This window comes from Enhydra lutris, unplaced genomic scaffold (assembly GCF_002288905.1).
Source record: "Enhydra lutris kenyoni isolate GAN:26980312 unplaced genomic scaffold, ASM228890v2 scaffoldscaffold26, whole genome shotgun sequence".
Taxonomy (NCBI): Eukaryota; Metazoa; Chordata; class Mammalia; order Carnivora; family Mustelidae; genus Enhydra; species Enhydra lutris.
The window spans coordinates 24,540,987-24,562,048 of NW_019154110.1; the positions used below are offsets into that span (position 1 = coordinate 24,540,987).

Sequence of the window (21,062 nt, forward strand, 5' to 3'; positions counted from 1 at the left end):
CACTTAGGGCAATAACATACAGGTGAGGGACCCAAGAACTCTAGTCCTCCAGGTTCCCCACCCCAGAAACAAGGAGAGTGGAGAAATGGTTTGAGTGCCACATGAGGCAGGATACACGGGCCAGCGGTGACAATAGTCTGGGGTCCACATCCTGCCAGCTGGTGATGACAGAACTGACATAGACACCTGCTGACTTTCTCACTCTTGAGTTATCGGGCTGGGGCTGGGGTGGCCTCCATTCTCTGCCCCCCAAAGTAGACCTCTTTCATCCCCCAAAGCTGGTCAGCCAGGGCATCAGTGGAGAAGGGCACCAGACGGAACTCAGCCACTCTCAGGAAGTGCTGGTTGGGCTGAGCCCACAGGAGCAGAAAAACTGGATCTCACCCACTGAGTAACGCCTGTGACACCCCACTTCACCTCAGTCTCCCATTTTCCCAGGCTCTACTTATGGGGGAATGGGTAAGACTTGAGGCTGATGGGAAGCTGTGGCTGAAACTGGCCAGATAGCTCCCATCAGCCTTGACTGTGATGCTTGAGAGAGCTGCAAAACAAAGCACTCTATCCTGTTGAATAACCAGCTCGGGGCCTGGCTTCCTCTCGTACCCGCCCCTTCACACTCCCCTGCATGCAGCTCCCACGGGGGCCAGGCTTGCTGCGGGGCAGGAACGAAGAACCAGGCTCAGGAGGCGGCTGCAAAGGACATGACGGCGGTTTTATATGTGGCCAAATACTTCTAGGAGAGTACAGATGGACAGACAGACAGATGGGGGCACAGGACACCAGACAGAGAGGGAGGAAGGTTGGGCAGTGGTGTCTTCTAACCAGTGAGTGGAAGCTGCACCCCACCCCCAGTGGGGGGGGTGGGACAACATTGGCACAGGAGGTGGCGAGACAGGCATAAGGGGCCCATCCCTGAGGCGGGCAGCCGGGCAGGGCCCAGTCCTCGTTGGCACAATCGGCTCTCTCTGGCCCAGCTGGGTGCTGGGGAGGGGCAAGGCTGCTGGGCTGAAGGGATGCTAGGCTGAGGAACACTCGGGGGGCCGGGGGGGTACCAAGGCCTCTCCTGGGGGGAGTGGACGTGGGTATAGGACAGGATCACAAGAGGCAAATAGAACAGCAGCAGCAGCCAAGCCCCCCAGGGGAGATCCGAGGTCCCGAGATGACCCCTGGGGTGGTGATCACCTCTTGGGCACCAACCTGCAGGGCCTCTCCCCTGGAGCCTCTGGATGATAGTGAAGGAGCAGTTTTTTGGTTTCAAAATGAGGCGGACTAGTGTTCCACGGGTGCCATACCCAGATGAAACGGGGTGGGGGGCTCAGACACAGAGGGGCCCCCTCTTCTGATGGCAGTAGGCAAGGGAGGTTGTAGGCAAAGCTCATTCCTGGGGTGGGTGAAGGCCAAGGCATGGATGTGGAGGGGTGGGTAGCAGGGTCTCTGGCTGCCCGCTCTTCAGGGGTCCAGGTCGGGCTCTGGCAGAGGCCAGGACATTTGATGCCTGCCGCTCTCTACCCAGACCACTCCCCAAGACAAGCTCCCAATGGGGCTTCCATTCTCTACCTTTCACCCACCAGACGATAGTGCCAGGAAGCTGGGAGAGAGGTGGGCACGGGGAGGGACCCTGGATCTGGGGTTTGGGGAAGACAGCCCTCATGGGAAGGAGTCTATGCTCTCCCTCTCCAGGAAAAGCCCCCTCAATCTTCCCAAATACTCCAGGTTGGGGAAAGAAAGGGCTACCCCATTTAGGACCCCTATATAGAGCCCCAAGTAGAAAGAGTTAAGGAAGTGCACCTTTTCTCTGGGAGTGAGGGGAGAGAGCCCCCTGAAGCGGGGGAAAGGGGACACTGCAGAAAGGTGGGCATCCCCCCATCCATCCACACCAGGTAGGTGAAAACCTACAGCCAGGCTTTAAGGGAATCCCGGGAGCTAGGATGCTACCACGAAAGAAACCCCAAACATCCGGTGAAGGCATCTGAGAGGGAGACAGCGCCCCCTGGAGGAAAGATACACCCCCGGTGGTGAGCCCCTCGGTCCCTTACCTCCCCGGGGCTCAGAGCCCTTCCCCACCCCCCACTGCGTGGCCTCTGTTTCTCAGCGGATGTAGACACCTCGCCCCCAGCCTTCCAGCTCATTCTTGTTGCGCCCCAAAACGGGACCCCCACCCTCGGCGCAGTAGCGGGCCTTATTCCGGCCGCGGTTCCGGTTGTCGGTCAGCTCGTCTTCATAGTCTTCTTCCTCATCCTCCCAGGATCCCTGCCGGGCCGGTGGGGTGCTGCCCCCTGCAGGGTCTCCGAGCCCTGGCCCCTCTGAGGGGTCCGTTTCCATGTCCACACATGAGTCTCCCAGCTCCGTGTAGGCAGAGTTTCGGTTGCCAGGAGTGTCGGCATCAAACGTGTCTTGGCGAGACAGTGCCCGCAGGGTGCCTGCCCGGCCAGGTGGGTGGCTGCTGGGGTAAAGGCCTGGGGGCTGGCCCAGCTCCCCGGGGTACTCGTGCACGCTGGCGTGCTCCCCGGTGGCCCGCTCCAGCGACTGGTCCCCGGAAGGAAGGTAAGGTCCCTGGTTAGCAGACGGACAGCACACACCATGCAGATCAGGCAGGGGTGAGAGAGACACAACAAAGCAAGGCAGGTTAGTGATGGCACCAAGACATCCAGCCTGGCTAAAGGGGGTGGGCAGCTGGGCAAAGGGCTCTACAGCCCAGCCAGAGGACAGACCTCAGGGCCTTTGCTCCTCTATTGGGACAGGAGGCACCCAACCTTTGTAAGACATGAGGAGCCATGAACTCTTCCGGTAACCATGGTAGAAAGCCCATGAATAATTAGTCATTGCTTCCTCAATGCACGTCATTAATGCTGTCTTGGGCTAAATCATCATTAACAGCTCATTAGCATTGCCACTCGTTAGTGGTTGATTGAGTTAGTCACTGCCCCAATTTTCCAAATATACTAAGGGGATTGCAGTTTGAGCTCACTAACCCCAGCTCCTTCAGCTCAAACCAGACCCTAATCACAGGCTTCCACAGCCCCACACCTCCCCTCTCCATTCCCTAGCCAGAGGACAAAGTCTCCAAGGTTGATAGGATTCCTGCCCTGACCCCAGCAAAAAAACCAAAGCAGCAGCCTGGGGAAAGCTGGCAGGTCTCCACCGCCAACCCCCTCCACACACAATCCCCTCCCCCTCCCCTGTCCCCAGAGACAATGAGGTGGCCCAACACCTTCAGCTTCAAATGCCACATAAAGGCGATCTGATGGTCACAGCCACCACGGAGGCAGCTGAGTGGAGTGCAGGAAGGCCTGGGTTCTAGTATCATCCCCTGTCACTTCAAGCTGTGTGACCCTGAGCAAATGACTCTCCTCTCTATGGCCCAGTTTCTCTGTGGTGGTATGATGGGGATTAGACCAGCAGTTTCCAAGCTGTTCTCTGGAGACCCGAGGTGGCGGGAAGGGCACAGAAGTGCTTCAGGGGTCCCTGTGGAGGCGAAATGGAAGCCAAGCCACCAGCCCCCTCCGAGCAGAGCAAGGACACTTTATATACTGAGCTGCCTTAGAAGTTTCAATGAAGTTAAACAGGGAGCTACCCTATGAGCCCGCAACTTCCCTCTTAGGTATTAATCCAGGAGAAATGGAAATGTATGTTCACATAAAAGCTGTACACAGGGGTGCCTGGGTGGGTCAGTGGGTTAAGCCTCTGCCTTCAGCTCAGGTCATGATCTCAGGGTCCTGGGATTGAGCCCCGCATCGCATCGGGCTCTCTGCTCAGCAGGGAATCTGCTCCACCCCCCCCACCTGCCTGCCTCTCGGCCCACTTGTGATCTCCCTCTCTGTCAAACAAATAAAAAAAAAATTTTTTTTATCTATTTATTTGACAGACAGAGATCACAAGTAGGCTGAGAGGCAGGCAGAGAGAGAGAAAGGAGGAAGCAGGCTCCCTGCCGAGCAGAGAGCCCGATGCAGGGCTCGATCCCAAGATCCTGGGATCATGACCTGAGCCGAAGGCAGAGGCTTTAACCCACTGAGCCACCCAGGCGCCCCCCAAAAAAATTAAAAAAAAAAAAAAAAGTTTCAATGAACAAATGAGCTCTGTTACTGAAAACAAATCTGAAAAGCAATGGTTTTAGAATGATTTCATGGCTTTCTCCTGGCTCTAATCTAGAATCAAATACTTAATGGTGTGAGCTCAGAGATGGGAAGCAGCTCCCAGGGGAGGAGGTCCAGCCTAGGGCAGGGCCCCCATAGGAGGGCCTTTCCCAGAATCTCTTTCACTGGGAGAAGGATGGAAGGTAGGGCATCAACTCACATAAGATGCTTCATTCTGGGTCCCCTCTCAGGAAACTCCTGGGATTAGGGCTCTGAGAGAAGGGACGGTTTCTCTGGGTTAAATGGCTCTACTCTGTGGGAACTGCCTGGGGCTGACAGGCCTTGCTCTGTTGGGTCTAAAATGGGGGTGGGGGGGCGCCTGGCTGGCTCACTTGGTAGAGCATGCAACTCTTGATCTCAGGGTTGTGAGTTTAAGGCACACTTTGGGTGTAGAGTTTACTTAAAAATAAATAAATAAATAAATTTAAAAAATAAAAACAAAATGGCTGTGAAGTCCAGTGAAGGAAAATATCAGTCTTCCATATGTTTTTCTCCTAATCACCTGTCTTATAATAATGCCCCAATCAGGCCTCATATCCAAAAGCCCTTAGGGCAGCAGCTGTAGTCTTATGGGACAGGACAGGCCCAGGGAGGCACCCCCCACCCCAATCCCATCAAAAAACACAGACACCAGAAGCTGCCACTCACCACATTTTTTACAAAATAAACCTCTTCCCTTCTTCCCCATGTTCCCTGAGCTCCAATTCCGAGCCTTGGACAGAAGGGGAGATGGGTGGGACACCTACATGGCATGCTCCTGCTGCTGGGGCACGGACCTAGCCCGCTGCGAGGCCTCCAGCCCGCCCCAGAAGCTGAGATTTCTCCTGAGTGAGGTGAGCACCTGTACCTGGAGGTTGGAGACAGGGGCAGGGCTGGCGGCCAGAGCTGCAGTAGCCATGGTACGGTTCAGCAGCGGATTGGGCGGAGTGCTGCTGGGCGGGTGTGTGGCCTTCCAATAGGCTTCCAAATATTCGGCCAAGTGCTCGCAGGCATCCTCCAATTGGTTCTCGTCCAGGATGATGTCAAACATTTCCTGTGGAGTCGGGGTTAGGGGCGGGGCTGGGATTAGCCGGGCGTGACCAAGGGGGTGAGGGTGTGGCCTGGGTGCAGTGGGTAGAGTCAAAGGGTTGAAGGACAAAATTAAAAAGAAACCTCTGGATGTCCAGGAAGAGGACGACTCTCAGATATAGACACTGGCAGAACTACAAAAGGTCTTGGCACCCAGACGGTCCAACCCTCTCGTCCTAGATATAAGGCAACCAAGTCTGGAGGCTGGCTTGATGCCCCACACAGAACTGGGCTTCTGGGGCTCAAAGCCATCTCTGACTGCCTGTCCGGCGCTCCTTTCCCGGAAGACCAGTTCACTCCCATAGACCCCACCCTGGTACTCCTGGTGACTCTGTCTCTCATGCAGGCCAGAGGAAACAGGAGAACCCAAATATCCCCCCTTTCCCAGGGTCTGGGCACTCACGGGGGGGGCACTGTGCCAGCTTCTCTGAGGCCGCTATTTGGACATTGAGGTGTTTGGATTGAGACTTCCCTCGGGACTTGATGAGCCTCTGAAGTACCTGGTTTGGGGGGAGAGAAGAGGAGCTAGAGGGATCTCACAGTGCACCAAGTCAGAGAAGCAGGTCAGGGCCGGGGAGGGAGGGAGGGAGGGACACTAGATGACTCTCAGCCCTGACCACCTCTTCCGAAATGACCTCGCCAGGCCTGTGTCCATCCTAACACAATGCTCAGGCTCTCTCCCGGGTCTCATGCCAGCCTCTCCTGGGAAGTGGCTCTCTGAAAGGCAGTGATTCACCTTCCAGATCCCTGTCACCTTTACAGCCTTCACTGTCCAGGCAGGCATCCGCATGGGAACAGCGGCAGCCATCTTTGATGGGACACTTGCTGCGAACAGGCGTTGTTCTGTGCTTTCCACATGATCAGCTGGTTTAGTCCTGATAATATCTCACGAGGGAGCCACTATTATTATTCTCATCTCCACAGCAGTAATGATAATGGTAATAATAACTAAAGAGAAAGCCATGACCTTCACTAAATGATCAAACTTAATGTCACCAACAGCACAACAGACACTTCGAGCCTCTTGAAAGACACGTCACACCAAAATGCAAAACTTAAGCCTCATCACAAGCATACATCAAGCAAACCCACACTGAGGAACAGTCTACAAAGTCTGTGGTCTGTACTCTTCAAAAACGGCAGTGTCGTAAAAATCCAAGAAAGGCTGGGGAACTGTTCTGGTTTAAGAATGTGAAAGAGAGGGGCGCCTGGGTGGCTCAGTGGGTTAAGCACCTGCCTTTGGCTCAGGGCATGATCTCGGGGGCCTGGGATTGAGCCCCAAGTAGGGCTCTCTGCTCAGTGGGGAGTCTGCTTCTCCCTCTCCTTCTGCCTCTCTGCCTCCCACTGCTTGTGCTCTCTCTCTCTCTCTCTCACTCGAGCTCTTTCTCATTCAAATACATAAATAAAATCTAAAAAAAAAAAAAAAAAGAATGTTAAAGAGATAAGGCAACTAAATGTAACACGTGATCCTGAATTGAGGGAGAAACTGCCATAAAGAGCATTATTGGGGCAACTGAAAAATGAAGGACTAAAATATTTCTGGAATTTGGCAACTGTACTATGGTGATGTAGATTAATGTTCTTGGTTCTTAAGAAACACACGTTGAAATACTTAGGAATAAAGACATAGTATGGTATCTTCAACCTACTCTCAAATGATTCAGAAGGAAAAAATATATATAAATACACATATACATAACACATACATAAAGTAAATGTGGCAAAATGTTCACAATTAGTGAATCTGAAGAAAACTAAGTAATATACTTTAAATGGCTGAATTGAATGGTGTGTGAATGATCTCAATAAAGCTGTTAAAAAAATTACTGAATCTGAATGAAGGGCCTTCAAAGAATGGCAGTTCCTGGGAACTATTCTGGCAACCCTTCTCTAGATTTGGAATTATTTCAAAACAAAAATCTTTAAAAAGGGGGGGGGTGCCTGGGTGGCTCAGTCCAGCATCTGCCTTTGGCTCAGGTCATGATCCCGGGGTCCTGGGATCGAGCCCCGCATTGGGCTCCCTGATAGGCAGGAAGCCTGCTTCTCCCTCTCCCACTCCCCCTGCTTGTGTTCCCTCTCTCGCTTATCTCTCTCTGTCAAATAAATAAACAAAATCTTTAAAAAGAGAAAAGAAAAGGGGCGCCTGGGTGGCTCAGTGGGTTAAAGCCTCTGCCTTCGGCTCAGGTCATGATCCCAGGGTCTGGATATTGAGTCCTGCATCGGGCTCTCTGCTCAGCAGGGAGCCTGCTTCTCTTCCTCTCTCTCTGCCTGCCTCTCTGCCTAATTGTGATCTCTGTCTGTCAAATAAAAAATAAATAAAATCTTTTTTAAAAAGTAAAAAAGAAAAGAAAAGAAAAAGAATAGATATAGTGTTTAGTAGGTCCGGGTTTGCATGCTTAATCCACCTATGTCATCCTCACAACCACCACATGAGGATTCCTATTTTGCAGGCAAGGAAATAGGCACAGAGAGGTTAGGTGACTTTGCCCAAAGAGCACAGAGCGAGGAGTAGCAGTGCTGGTTCATTAACTCCGGGTGCCCTGGTTCCAGAGTCCCCACCCTTCACCTCGGTCAGTGCCCCTGGGAGAAATGGAAGGATCAGTCACTTCCCAGCTCACAAAGTGTTTTTGTATCCATTAACTCATTAGATATTTTCTTTTTTTTTTTTTTTTTTTAAAGATTTTATTTATTTATTTGACAGAGAGATCACAAGTAGGGAGAGAGGCAGGCAGAGAGAGAGGAGGAAGCAGGCTCCCTGCCGAGCAGAGAGCCCGATGCGGGGCTCGATCCCAGGACTCTGAGATCATGACCTGAGCCGAAGGCAGCGGCTTAACCCACTGAGCCACTCAGGCGCCCCTCATTAGATATTTTCAACCACCCCAGGGAGGACTTCAATCTTATCTTCCCCTTTCTACTCCTTAGAAACTTAGGACTCAGAAAGGTCAGGGTACCTGGGTGTTCCGCTCTTGGGTGTGTTCCAAAATGGGAAGTTTTTTTTTTTTTTTAAATATTGTATTTATTTATTTGACAGAGAATGACACACCAAGAGAGGGAACACAAGCAGGGGGAGTGAGAGAGGGAGAAGCAGGCTTCCCACAGAGCAGGGAGCCCAAAGGGGCTCGATCCCAGGACCCTGGGATCATGACCTGAGTTAATGACTGAGCCACCCAGGCGCCCCTAAAATGGGGACAGATATCACCTTTGGTTGTCAGTCATGAATCAGACAGAACTCGGGGCTCTTTCCATCATTACCTCAAATCCCCTCAACAATAACAAGGGAGGGACTTTAATTCCCATTTTACAGGTGAAGAAATTGAGGCTCAGAGGCTAAATAAATCCTCCAGAGATCCCAAGCTCAGTAACAAAACAACAACCAAACAAACAACAAAAGTGAAAGAATGAATGAATGAATGAATGAATGAATGAATGAATAAGTCAACCAGGGCAAAGGCTTGAACCTAATGCTGTTTTCTCCCTTCAAATCCTTCACCTGAACTCGCCCTCCATGTTTCTCAAACCCCCACTAATGCCTAGGAGGGGAAACTCACAGAGCTGCAACACCAAAAAGAAGTAAATCAGCCTTCCTCCTGATTCATCTCTATCAAGGTCCAAGCGAGGGCAATGCAGCAAAAAGGGACAAAATCAAATGACAGAAAAGACCTCCCAACTGCCAAGTAGTTGGGTGACACTGTGACCAAAAAAAACCCCCCAGTTTTCTGGACCAAGGCCGGGAGGTCAACCAGAGTGGAGACAGGGGCTGGCCTGCATCACCCCACAATGATACTTATACCAGCTAATACATAATGGGGCACATTATACCAGACCCTTTGCTAAGTGTTAAGCATTCACATTAGGTTTGATTTTCACAATGTCCATCTGATGGAGTTTTACAGAGGAGGAAAATAAGGCTCAGGGAGATTGGGTCACACAGTTAATAAGCAGTTGCTGGGACTGAAATACAGGCCACCCAACTCCAGAGCACTCCTGTCCCCACTAGGGTCAGGCTCTCACACCCACCTTTGGAGAGGTGATCTTGATGTAAACAATGATGGGGGCCAGTGAGGTCTTGGAGAGCTGGGCTGGGTGATTGATGGTGTCAGCGTCCAAAGCGACCAACTGAAGGGTCCGGGCCAGCTCGAAGATTCGCTCGATCTCGCTCTGAACCTCAGCTGCAGGGCACAGAGTCATGGGGAAGGGGGAATGCAGGAGGGCCTCCCCAAGAGGCAACAGACAATCCAGCCCTTCTGGAGATGCACCCCCTCCACCCTCCCCTCCCATATCGCAGGGTGGGCTCACCCAGGCTGGAGCGTGTGTTGGAGCGCTCAATGATGATGTGTTTGCTGGGGTTGTTGAGGACCGAGCGCTTAGCCAGCGAAATGTCCGCTGTCACACGAGTGATGGAGATCCTGAGGGATGGAGCAAGGGGAGTAAGGGGTCAGGGTGGGCTCGAGTGCCCTGCCCATGCCCCCAGGCTCCAGGCCTTCCTCCTAGCCTTCAGTCCAAGGAAGCCCAGGATCATCATTCAAACCCACCCTGCCCATCCCCAGCAGCAGAGGACCACAGTGGGAGTGGGGAGCCAGTTCCCAGGGTCTTACCTGCCATCAAATCGATGCTTCAAGAAGTCAAATAAAGCTTTCTGCATCATGTCTGTAACCTGAGGTTGGGGGTTGGGGTGGGGGAGGAAGTCAGGTGTCTAAGTACGTACACCCTCATATTCCATTTTCTTATTTAATTCCTGAGATAAATGGGCCCCTGGAGGAAGTGGGGGGGTTCCTTCTGGGTCTGAGGAACTTCCAATGGGGTCTCTGATTCCAAGGGTTCTTCTAGGTGGATTCTCTGGGAAGACCCTCCAGGGGTGTCTTGGGGGAGGCAGACTAGACCCTTCTGGGTCTCCCTGTGGGTCAGGCCCCTTTGGGGGCTTCTCTGAAGGTCTGTAGCCCTCTGGAGAGATACCCTGGGAATCTGGGCCCTTCCAGGGGATCTCCCTGGAGTCTGAACCTTTCTGTAGCATCTTTCTAGAGGTCTGGGCCCCTCTGGGTCCACTCCCCTCTATGGGCTCCTACCTCGTAGCCCTTGAGCGACGGTCCCACCAGGACGATGGGTCTCATGGAAGGTACCACGTCATAGGGGGGCACATGCTCTGTCTGAGGTGGAAGCAGGGAGGGGGAACCCCACAGTGGAGATGGCATTAGCCCCTCTTCCCCAGCCTCCAGGCTCCCCCATGCATCCTCTCCTCCCCCTACTCCCAGAGCCCAGATGAGAGGGATCAGGAGGGATGGCCAAGGAGAACCAGGGTGAGGGAAATGGGGGGGGGGGGGGGGGGGGGACGAGAATGGGTGTTAGAAGGTCCCACTAGCTCATCCCAGGGGGTGGGGAGGGGGACACAGAAAGCTGTGATACTCACCGACTTCTGCTTCTGTTTGGCTGGGTCCAGAGATTGCCAAGAGTGGGGAGCAGGGGAGAGGGGGAGGGTACCCAGGCAGGGGCAGAGGGCAAGGAAGGAGCCAGGACAAGAGAGGGAGGGAGAGCGGGCAGACGAGGAGAGATAACAAGGCATGCGTGTTAGTGACAGACAGAGCCAGAGAGAGGGGACGGGACCCCGTGCCAAGGGGGAGCCAAAGATGGCCCAAGATCAGGGCTGGGAGAAGGACTGACAGTCCAGTGGACTTGGGAATATTCTGACATGCCCTTCCCCTTTCTGGGTCTTGGGAAAAGTTCTGGAAAGGGTGACAGCCCATAATTTGGTCCCCATCTCCTGCCTCTAGCGCAGTCCAACCTGCCCATTGTAAGCGTTCCTTAAACTGTCCCACTGTGCAGCCAGTAGACCCCCATGTGCACACCCTAGCACCACGGCGTCCAAAAAAGATAAAGAGGGGTCACCATTCCACTCTCCCCATCACACACGGGGGTGGAGGGCAGACACGGAACATCCCAGTTTTGTTACCACCGGCCCCTGCTTCCCGTGGTGCTGGGGCAAGAGGGTACAGCCTTCCAAGGGAAGGGGTGCTTCAACTGCAGGAAACATCCCTTCCTGGGGGTGGGCCAGGGTGGGCTGGTACGTTAAGCTGGACGTGCCTATTCCTGGTGCCATGCCAGCTCTCCCTGCTCCTTGGTAGGAGGCCCTGCTCCCCAAAGAACCGGACCAGAGCTGCATCTGAATCTGTTCTGGCCCCTCCCACTGCCAAAGAGCTGGGCCCTGACCCCCTGCCCTCTTGCCAGAACCCAGCAAGAATTACCTTCTTGAAGAAGGGGATGCGTTTGCCATGGGGTGGCGAGGTGGTGACACTGCTAACACTAGTCTTGGCAGAGCCACTCTGCTCTGCAAGCTCTGCCTCCTCGTCCTCTAGCTCTAGGGGGTCTAGTTCAAAGGCTAAGTTAGTCATCTCATTACCTGGACCGCAGTCAGGAGAGAGGAGGGAGGCGAGGTGGGGAGGAGTGGATGGACATGGAGACACAAGTACAGAAGGCAGGGATGGGATGGGGAAAAAAGAAAGAAGAAGAGGTGAATGGAAAAGAGCTAGAAGAAATGAATGGGGATGGGGCAGGGGAGTCAGGCAGAGAGATGGAGCTCCCAAAGAAAGGGGAAGGAGAGACATGAGAGAATGGGCTCCGACAGGCCCAGCATGGGGGGGGTCCTACTCTGCACAGGGGGCGCGGGGGGGGGGGGGGCCCGCGCCGGTCGGGGGGGGGGGGGGGGGGGGGGGGGGCGCGGATACTGCTGGGTGTGTTTGGAGGATTCAGGACTGGGGCGCCCCCTACTGCATGGAAAGGAGGGGACAGGCAGTGCGGAGACCACCCCACCTAGGAGCTCCCCAGCCCCACCCCCGCAGTTCCCCAAGGTGGCAGCAGCTCTTACCACTGGCAGGGGGCGTGGGGCGGCGGGTGCCAGTCACCACATCTCCTAGGCTGGAACTGGAGTTGTCACCTGATTTGCTGTGTGGGCAGAGAGGCAAATGGAGCTGTGAGCGGAGGGGTGGGCGTGAGGGTGGGGGAAGCTTGTTCTCTCACAGGCTGCCTGCCCCCCACTCCCCTTGGAGATTCTCCAGCCCCACGGGTGACACCTGCAGGCGGCTGGGCCCTTGGGGCAAGTGGTCAACCCTTGTCCCCGAGTCCCAGCTGGAGGGCCCCCTTGTGGTCCCCAGCTAGACACCTGGAGCTGAGGCGGTTCTGGCGCAGCTTCTGTTCCTGCAGGAGGCGCAGGCTGTCCAGCTTGACGGGGCTGGGGATGAAGCCAACCTCACAGCCCTCCTTCACCAGTCGTCCGATCCACCAGTCGTTATTATATTTCTGTGGACAGCCACAGCAGGTGGGGTGGGAGAGACCAAAAGGGAGCTTGGAGGGGCAAGCCAGCAGCCACCCTAGAGGGAAACCACCCCGGGACCTGCCAAGCCTCCCCAGGGGGTGCCCCCCCCCACCCCACAAAGAGCCAGCCCCCAGGTCTCAGAACAACCCCGGGACCTGTATCCACTCAGGCCACAGATCACCCCACCCCCAGCAGATCCTCATCCCACCATGGGCTCACCGCGCCCTGGAAAGGCAGGAAGAGGAGCAAATGCTGACACCCACATGTGCCTGCACTCTACCACTCCCCTTACAGATCTTATCCCAAACCCTCTCGAAAGCCAGCCGTGTGACCTCGGCATCGCCACCCCATTTTACCAATGAAAATTAGAGGCTCAGAGAGGGGAAGAGATTTCTCTAAGGTCACACAGCAGATTCAGCCAAGTTCTGCTAGGCTCAGAAATCTTTTTCCACTAGAGCTCCGGCTGCCCCTCTCCTGGTACCCACTACCCGGCACCCCCCCCCGCCCCCACCCTTCCAGACACCAAGTGCTCTCTCCACCTCTTTGATGTGCAGGAAGTCCTTGGGCTCGAAGGTGATGGCCACTCCCTGCACTGGCACCTCATCCCCAGGAGATGGGTTGTAGCCGACATTTGTCCGCACAGCAAATGCCACCGGCTTGGTCTAGAGGTGCACAGGGAGAATGACAACAGGAGGGTTAAGCCACAATGTACTGTACGGGATGGGGATGATGTGGAGATTTTCTGTGTTGATCATTAGAAAGTATACTGAATGGTTTAAGTAGTTTTCCTGTATATATGTTAAATTTCACAGTTTAAAAAAAAATAGAATTTGGCCTTCTCAGAATGGAGGGGGCCACTGGGGATTGGATGTAGTAGTCTGGAATGACATCTGGAAAGAATATTAGTAATAATAATAATAATAACTGCAGCTACATTTACTGTGCCAGGGCCCATGTTACATGTTTTACAAGGATTACCTCATTTATTCGCCACAAAAACCTTAGAAGTTAACTGCTAGGAGCGCCTGGCGAGTTCAGTCAGTGGAGCACATGACTCTTGATCCTGGGGTTGTGAGTTTGAGCCCCATATTGGGTGGAGAGATTATTTTAAAAAAACAAAAATTAAATTAAATCTTAAAATTTTTTTTTAAAAAGTGGTGGTCACCTGGGTGGCTCAGTCATTAAGCATCTGCCTTCAGTTTGGGTCATGATCCCAGGGTCCTGGGATCGAGCCCTGCATTGGGCTTCCTGCTCGGCAGGAAGCCTGCTTCTCCCTCCCTCACCTCCCCTGCTTGTGTTCCCTCTCTCACTGTGTCTCTCTCTGTCAAATAAATAAAATCTTTATAAATAAATAAATGTTAACTACTATTATTATCTTCATTTTAATGAATGAGGAGACCAAAGTTCAGAAAGGTTAAGCAGCTCGCTTGAGATCACGCAGCTATGAGGATCAGCCCAGGACACAATGGACTCCAGAAAGAAGTGGAGAGTCTCAAGTTCCTATTATGTCTGGCAACACTATTAAGCACCTATTATACTACACAAGAAGGCAAGTAGTATAGCCCACATTTTACAGCTGTTAAGACAGGGGCACATCAAGGCCTTGGGGTATACCAGCTGAGAAGTGTCAGGGCCAAAACTTGACCCTGGGTCTGTTCGGCCCATCTCTAAGGCCTGGGGTGGGGGAAATAGCGCCAGCAGAGCCCCCTGACTCTGGATTTCTCACCTTGGCTTTCTCAAGCTGGGCTAATGCCTGGCGCTCTGCCTCCTTCCTTAGGGCTTCCCGGTCCTCCTCCAGAGACACGTCAGAGTCCGAGGGTCGGCTGGTGTAGGACTCTGCCGAGCCCTAAAAACAGACCAGGCTGACTCAGGGCCCACACTGCCTCCCGGCTCCTGGGCCTTGGAAGGCACAGAGGGGCCACCCATCATGGATCCCTCAAGCCCCAGCCACCCCAGCGTGATGCCACAAGGGCTAGGAAAAGGTGGTATTTAGATGAGAGGAACCAGGGACTGAGATTGGCAGGCCCCTGGGAAAACTGTGGCCCTAGGAAGGGTGATAGCAGCTAGCAGGGGGTTAAAGCAGGTCCCAGGACAGCTGCTTGGGGCCCAGGGAGGGGTGGGAACCTGATAGGGGCAGGGTGCAGGGGAGGAGTGCCAGGGGACGAGTCTCCACTCCCTGTTCCTCCTTCCCTCCCCTGTCCCCAAGACCACACAGGCTGAGACAGACTCAAGAGAAGCCCACTGAGTCCTTCCAGGGACAGTAGCCACTAGCACAGGCCTGAGGTCTCTGCACCATTGGCAGCAGGCGGCGTGCTCTGCAGGATGGGGCCACCAAAAATTTTGCTATCTTCTGCTCAAAGGTGAGAGGAGATAAAATCCTACTTCCCTAGCCAGAATCAGAGGAACTCCAATCCTCAGGCTCTTACAAGATCTAAAAAGAGAACCCAAGATTCCTAAGGTAGTGCAGGCAAAAGAGGCAAGTGAAGAACAGAACATGGGGCAGGCCTTGCTGGCTGCTAGGGTCTCAGCGGGTCCACAAGTCTGGCTATGCCAGGAAGCTGGCCTTGACCATGTGGACCATCCCAGAGCACAAGGAATTCCCTCAGGGATGCAGGCGCATGGGTAAGACCCAAAGTGTCGATGAACATGCTTATTCACGGGCGTGCTTGGGTGTGCAACTTCGAGTGCATTTAGGAGGGTGTTCTTCAGTATTTGCTGGATATGCACAACTGAACGCAGACAGGTGCACCTAAGCACAGCCAGGAGGCGGGGGGCGGGGGCACCCTAGGTGTGAATGTCCCTGACTGTGTGGGGCACATGAGGGCAGGAGCCAGGAGGTGCGCATCTGTGTGACTACACAAATGGGGTGGTGTGGGGACAGGGGCAGGAGGGGATGCGGAGGAAGAGCTGGACTACACCCATGTCAGGGGTCTTTCCTGAGACCATGAAAGTGTCACTTGGCCAGGAATGCCTGGGGGACCTGGGAAAGGGAGAAAATAAAGTCCCAACTTCCCCAGAGGGTCCTGTCATTAGCTAGGGAGGCTGCCCACTCCTTTCCCAGCCAAATCACAAAAATGGGAGACTTGTGAAGGTGCAAGATTGGGCTGGGAAGAGCCGGAAGACAAGACAAGACAGACAAGAGCCGGAAAAGACAAAAGTGAAGGAGGGTGAAAACCAGCTCATCTCCACTCTCCACCCGTCCTGATGAGAGCACTAAGAATCAGGGAGACAGATGCCCAGAGAGCCAGAGAAACAGACCCAGAGACAGCGTGAGAGACAGGCATTTACTGATCCTTACAGAGATGCGCGCGTGCACACGCACGCACACATGCACGCGCATGCACGTGCATGCACACGTGCAGACACTCACACACACGCGCACGCAGTAGACATATCAGAACTGGCAGGAGCAGGGTAACAGAGAGGAAGCAAGGAGACAGGCTAGAGTGAGGGTTCCCCCCATCAGCTATCCCTTTGGGCCTGCTCCCACCCACCCCGATTCCCACCCCATCCCTAGCTCACCACTTCGAGGGTCCGGCTGGGCGCCTCCATCCCGGCGCCCTCAGTGCGGGGCCCTGCCGGCCTAGGGGGTGGCCCAAACTGCCCGTTCCCCCAGGGGGCTCAGGTTACAAGCAGAGTTGCTACATGTGCAAACTGCTAGGGTATATTTAGCTCAGAGATGTGGCAAGGCCTGCCCCCCCCAACTCCCTGCCACCTACTAGGGGTCAGAGCTAGGGAGCTGAGAGGAGGAAGGACTGAAGGCTGGGGGTCTGATGCCCTGGGGGGGGAGGGGGCAAACACTGAATGAAGGAACCAAGGGCTCTTTTCTGTCAAGAGGAGTTACACCGAGCATAGCATCATTCCTCCTGGCTCTGGCCCTGGCCCAGTCCTGCAACAGGAGGGATGAGGAAAAGACTGAAGAAAGAACTTCCTGTCTGTGTACTTAGAAGACGCTGGGATGAAGCGCTCCTTGTCTGACCCTCTCAAGTCAGGCCCGGGCTCACATGTGCCAAGTGTTGTGGAGACAGAAGAGTCATAAAGGGCCTCATTCCACAACCTGGAATCAGTCGGTGGGTGTGCCGGGCATCACCCTCTCTATCCAGCCTGAGGAGGTGGAGGGCTGACCTCCCTACTGTCCTCTGCCCTCATATGCCCTGCCCATTTCCCCTTTTGATGTATTCCCTTTCCTCGTCTGATCCCAAGGCTCTCTCGCCTTTTTTGGAGACCAGGTTTTGTTGAGATGCTCTGTAGTCATAGCAACCACATGGTTCTCTGGCTGCCTCTCCCTGAGCCTGAGATGGCCTGGGGTCGAGAGGAGATGGCTTGGGGTCGAGAGTGAGAACAGAGAGGAGAATGGCATCTTCCTGACTGAGAAAAGACCCCAGAAAGCTATCCAGCCTCCTGCAGCCAGTGGTGCTGGGCTATAGTCCTCTCTAAAACCAACCCCCTCCTGCCCTCACCCCCTCCAACACACTTTCTCTTTGCATAGTCAAAAACAGTCAGCTGGACGGGCAGGAGAGCGTTTCCTCCTTGCCATACCTCACCAGGGCTCCAGGGACCCAAAGGACCTGGCTCCTCATCTCTTAGGCTCTGCCTCTACCCCACGCTGTCACAGGTTCTGGGGGAGGACATGGAAGCAGACAGCCGGCAGGGGGAGTGGGTGACAGCCCGAAGCAAGCTAGAAGGAGGCAGGCCAGGCTGTCCCTGAATGAGATGACGCAGGCAGGCCGCAGGGGCTGGTGCCTGGAGCTGGGGGAGGGGCAGGGCGGGGGCTGAGGGAGTGGGTGCAGGCTGACAGTGTGTATAGGAGAGGTCACCGGGGGAAGGGTGATGGGGTGGTTCCGGCCAGGTGACAAATGACAGGGGGAGGGTGCCTGGAGAAAAGCCTCAGCCCCAGCTCACCAGTGCTGGTCTCCACCAAGCAGCCCACCTCCTTCCTCTGAGCCCAGCCTCCCCATTACCTGGCGGACAAAACTGTTGGACGTGGTATCCGAGGACGTGCTCCCATCCGACCTTTTGAACCGCCCTTTCCTCTTGCTGTATTTGCCCTGGGGAAGCCAGGAATGGACAAGAGTGGAATCAGAAAGGGCCGTTCCCAACCCTCATCCCATCAGGCCCAGAGCTACAGCCAAGCTTTGGGAATATCATTCCCTGATCTGAGCAGCCCCACACCCCCATCTTCTTCTAGAGATGGTACAGCCCAGGGGGAGGGAGGGCCCAGACCACAGCCTTGGGGTGGGGGAACAGTGGGAGAGAACCTTAGGAAGCACACCCAGAAACCCCCAAACCAAGCCAGAGATACTGGGAACAGGGAGGCGCTGAGAAGCTGGAGACTCATTAGGCAGCAAAGCTAATTAAGATGCTGGGCAGGCATCCTCCAGGGAAGAGAGAGGCTGCCTGCAGTGTGAGGGGGGCAGAGAGAGCTGGGGAAAGTACCCCGCCCTTTCCCCCTCCGCTGGAGCAGAGGGGGGCTGATTGTGCCTGGCCCCCAGAGTGACAAGGAATCGCCAACCTGGGCCCAGCTTGGCTTATCCTGAACCCGAATCTTGCCTTCATTTTTCTGCAGAGTGGGGAGGGGAGTGGCAACTCTCGGTTCTTGAAGACCCAAAACCAGATTTCTGGGGAAGGGGGGCCCAAGAGATGGGGCATGGAACTAACTGTATTTGGAAAGGAAACATCTAACCCCAACCCAGCCCAGAGCCATGGGGGCAGGTTTGACAACACAAACCCCCTCCCCACCAACACTAGCAGGACTGTTTCTCAGGCCCCTCTTCATCATCACGGTGGTCACACCTCTCCCCAAGGGGGAGAGGACTCAAGCTTCCACTCTCTAACCCCTGGCAGCCACTGCCCATAACCAGTTCCCACCAGGCTGCATCAATCTGAATGCTCCTTGGCCCTGCCCCAAGACAAGACTAGGACACAGCCCTCACAAGGCCCGGGGGTAGGCTAGCTCAGCCTCACTGGCTGGGCTTCTGGCTTGGGTGGAGCAGACACTGCCTGACCTCTCGAGCAGCCACACATTCAGGTATTTCCAGGCCTCCTGTCAAGGGGGCTCATCCTTGCCTTCCCTAACTCACATACACACTTGGCCCCAGGCCAGTCCAGAGTGTGTTGGGGAGAGATGATGGGGGGTTCAGGCCCTCCAGACCTTTGCCCCCAGCCCCTATCCTAGAGTTTCTTTGCCCAAGAAGCTAGATAAAACATGATCAGACTGGGGTCTCTGGTTCCTTGGGGCTGAGTACAAGAAGGAGCATGGGAAGATGGGAGAGAACGGTACCTGGGAACCCTTCAAAATTCCTCCCTCCCAGCCCCTTCTCTCAAACCAAACACACACCCAACCTCTAGGACTGAGGATCCTTACAAACTTAAGAGAATCCTCCAGTGAGCCCCAGACTCTCTTTCACACCATCACCACCACCCCAGGATGGAAAAAGGGAGTGGCACCCAGAGAGACAAGGGACAGCTGAAAGGAAGGCCCCAGTCAGCTGCCTCCCAGGCTCCAAGGGGCCTAGGGTGGAGAAGAGAGGTATTTTTAGGTCTAACCTGACCCCCCCCCACCACATGACCATCAACCCACATTTTCATGGTGGTTTCAGTTGCTCCAGGCTGGTCACAGCAAGAAAAGAGTTAATGGTATCCTACCCTTGGGATGTTGCCAGATTGGAGAATGGCCTTGTCCTAGAGAAATCCCTTGGCGCGACCACCCTAGACTCTGACCAGTCACCCCAGACCCTGCTGGTCACTCCGTGGGCCCGCACCACACCCAAGAACACCCCTTCCTGGGGATAACCCGAGGCACCCGCAAAGTGTGATTGGGGGTGGGCTGCAGACACCCCCCCCAACCCCCAGGTAACAGGGCTTTCTCCCCTCCAGGACAGTGAGTTGGCATCCATCCAACTTTCCAAACTTTGGAGGCGTTTTCTAAGGCTGGGGGGGGCGGGGAGTGGAGAAGGAAAGATAACGTGGGTGTTGGGAGAGGGAAGCGGTCCAACAGGAGGATGTAGCTGAGGTGCCAGGATGGGGGCCTAGCCCGGGGCCGGCCCCTTCCCCACCCTCGAAAGGCCCGTGTCTGCGGCTCCGAAGGCCTGCTGGCACCGCCCTGACCACCGCCTCGGCCATCTCCCAGTGCCACCCCCGCCCCACCCCCCCCCCCCCGGCCCCCCCCCGACCGTGCTCTGCGTCGCCCCCTTGCTTGAGCTCTCTCTCTCGCCTCCCTCAACCCCTGGATGCCCCGCCAGTACCCCCACTCTCCAGCCCTGGAGCCAGTACCAGAGCAGCAGGGACACTGACGCGAGGGAGCGGAGGCGAGGGTGACAGGCTGCCCGACCGCCCCCTCCCTGCTCCGCCAAACCGCAACCCAACTCCAGGCCAAGCGCCCATCAATCATTAACTGGCAGGGACTGGGGGCGCGCAGGCGCCCCTCGCCCCTCCGCGCCGGGCACATAACTCCTTCTTCCCCGCGTCCCTTGAGCCGACCCCACAAGGTCCGCGGGAGCGGCCCCCTGCCCTCGGGCCCGGCTACCACACCTCACCTGCGGGCTGGGGTCGAACACCTCCATGGGGATCTCCTGGGAGGGTGGGTAAGGGCTCCGGGACATGCTGGTCTTCTGGACCATGGAGAGGAGCCTCCCCTCCGGCCGCCGGTCCGGCCCAGCCGGGCGCCCTCAGCGCATGAGAGAGGCCGTCGGAACCGAGAGCAGCGCAGCGCAGCCGGTGCCCGCTCCAGCCACCTGGCCCGGCCTTCGGCTGCCCTCTTCCTGCCTCGCGTCCCTCCTCCCGCTCTCTCCTCTGCCGCCGCCGCCTCCTCCGCCCCTGAAGCCTCAGCATCTCCCCCCGCCCCCTCCGCTCCCACCTGCCCCTCCCTCCCTCCGCCCGCCCTCCCTCCGCCCGCCCCGGCCCCGCCCCTCGCAGCCCCTCCGCGGGTTCCGCACAGACAATGGGAGGGCGGCCGAAGGGAGGCACGCCCCTCCGGGCTCGGAGGTGGGTCAGCGCCAGCCTCCAACTGGCCTCGGGTGAGAGCGGCACACTCTGGGTTGGGGAGTCGGGTGGAAAGTGAGGCCTGGCCTTGGGGCAGGGACCCGGGACCGCGGTTTACCGGTGGATAACGAGCGCCGCTGGAGGTGAAGCTTGGATTGGCACGCACCCCCCCCCTTGCCCCACGCTTCGTCCCAAACCGCTCTCCCTTCGCGGGTCTGCCCATTCCACTCCAGTGTGGGCCGCCGGAACTTCCCTCTTTGATCCTGGGACCCGGCTTTAACTCCTTTCTCCCCAGTGTGGTCACAGGCTGCCTTGAACCAAACAGAAAGGCCCCTCTGCCTCCAAAAGGATGATGCCCTCCGGAGGTGGAGGCAGTCTGAGACTGAAGCTGAGGCTGGGGTGATGAGAGTGTCCAAAGGGAGTCCCAACACAGAGAGCAATAAGAAATCCCAAGGACCCAGGAGTTCTTCTGGCTTTGTCCCTCATATCTCCCCAGACCCTTCCAGAAGGCAAGGTGCCCGTTTCTTGGAAGAGAGAGGAAAAAGGAGGGAGAAATGTGGAGCTGAGAGAGTGGCTAA

At 55.7% G+C, this 21,062-nt stretch overlaps 1 protein-coding gene across 3 annotated transcripts; it reads right to left on the minus strand.

Annotated features, from left to right (window-relative positions):
* Window positions 1-1,550: 1,550 nt before the first annotated feature.
* Window positions 1,551-20,311, minus strand: LOC111151650 (calcium voltage-gated channel auxiliary subunit beta 1). Of its 3 annotated transcripts, none has more exons than XM_022509778.1 (14): window positions 20,040-20,311; window positions 17,466-17,552; window positions 14,231-14,350; window positions 13,044-13,166; window positions 12,352-12,488; window positions 12,058-12,134; window positions 10,606-10,625; window positions 10,265-10,345; window positions 9,797-9,855; window positions 9,498-9,607; window positions 9,219-9,370; window positions 5,606-5,701; window positions 4,981-5,166; window positions 1,551-2,553 (listed from the first exon to the last, which is right to left on the minus strand). In XM_022509778.1, exons 1-14 carry the CDS (start codon window positions 20,121-20,123, stop codon window positions 2,089-2,091), a joined length of 1,797 nt encoding a protein of 598 aa, XP_022365486.1. In that variant the 5' UTR covers window positions 20,124-20,311; the 3' UTR covers window positions 1,551-2,088. The 3 variants fall into 3 exon arrangements, with proteins under 3 accessions (XP_022365486.1, XP_022365485.1, XP_022365487.1); XM_022509777.1 differs by having other exon boundaries at window positions 4,981-5,192; window positions 5,605-5,701; XM_022509779.1 differs by lacking the exons at window positions 1,551-2,553; window positions 10,606-10,625 and adding an exon at window positions 11,438-11,592 and having other exon boundaries at window positions 4,876-5,192; window positions 5,605-5,701.
* Window positions 20,312-21,062: the final 751 nt, after the last annotated feature.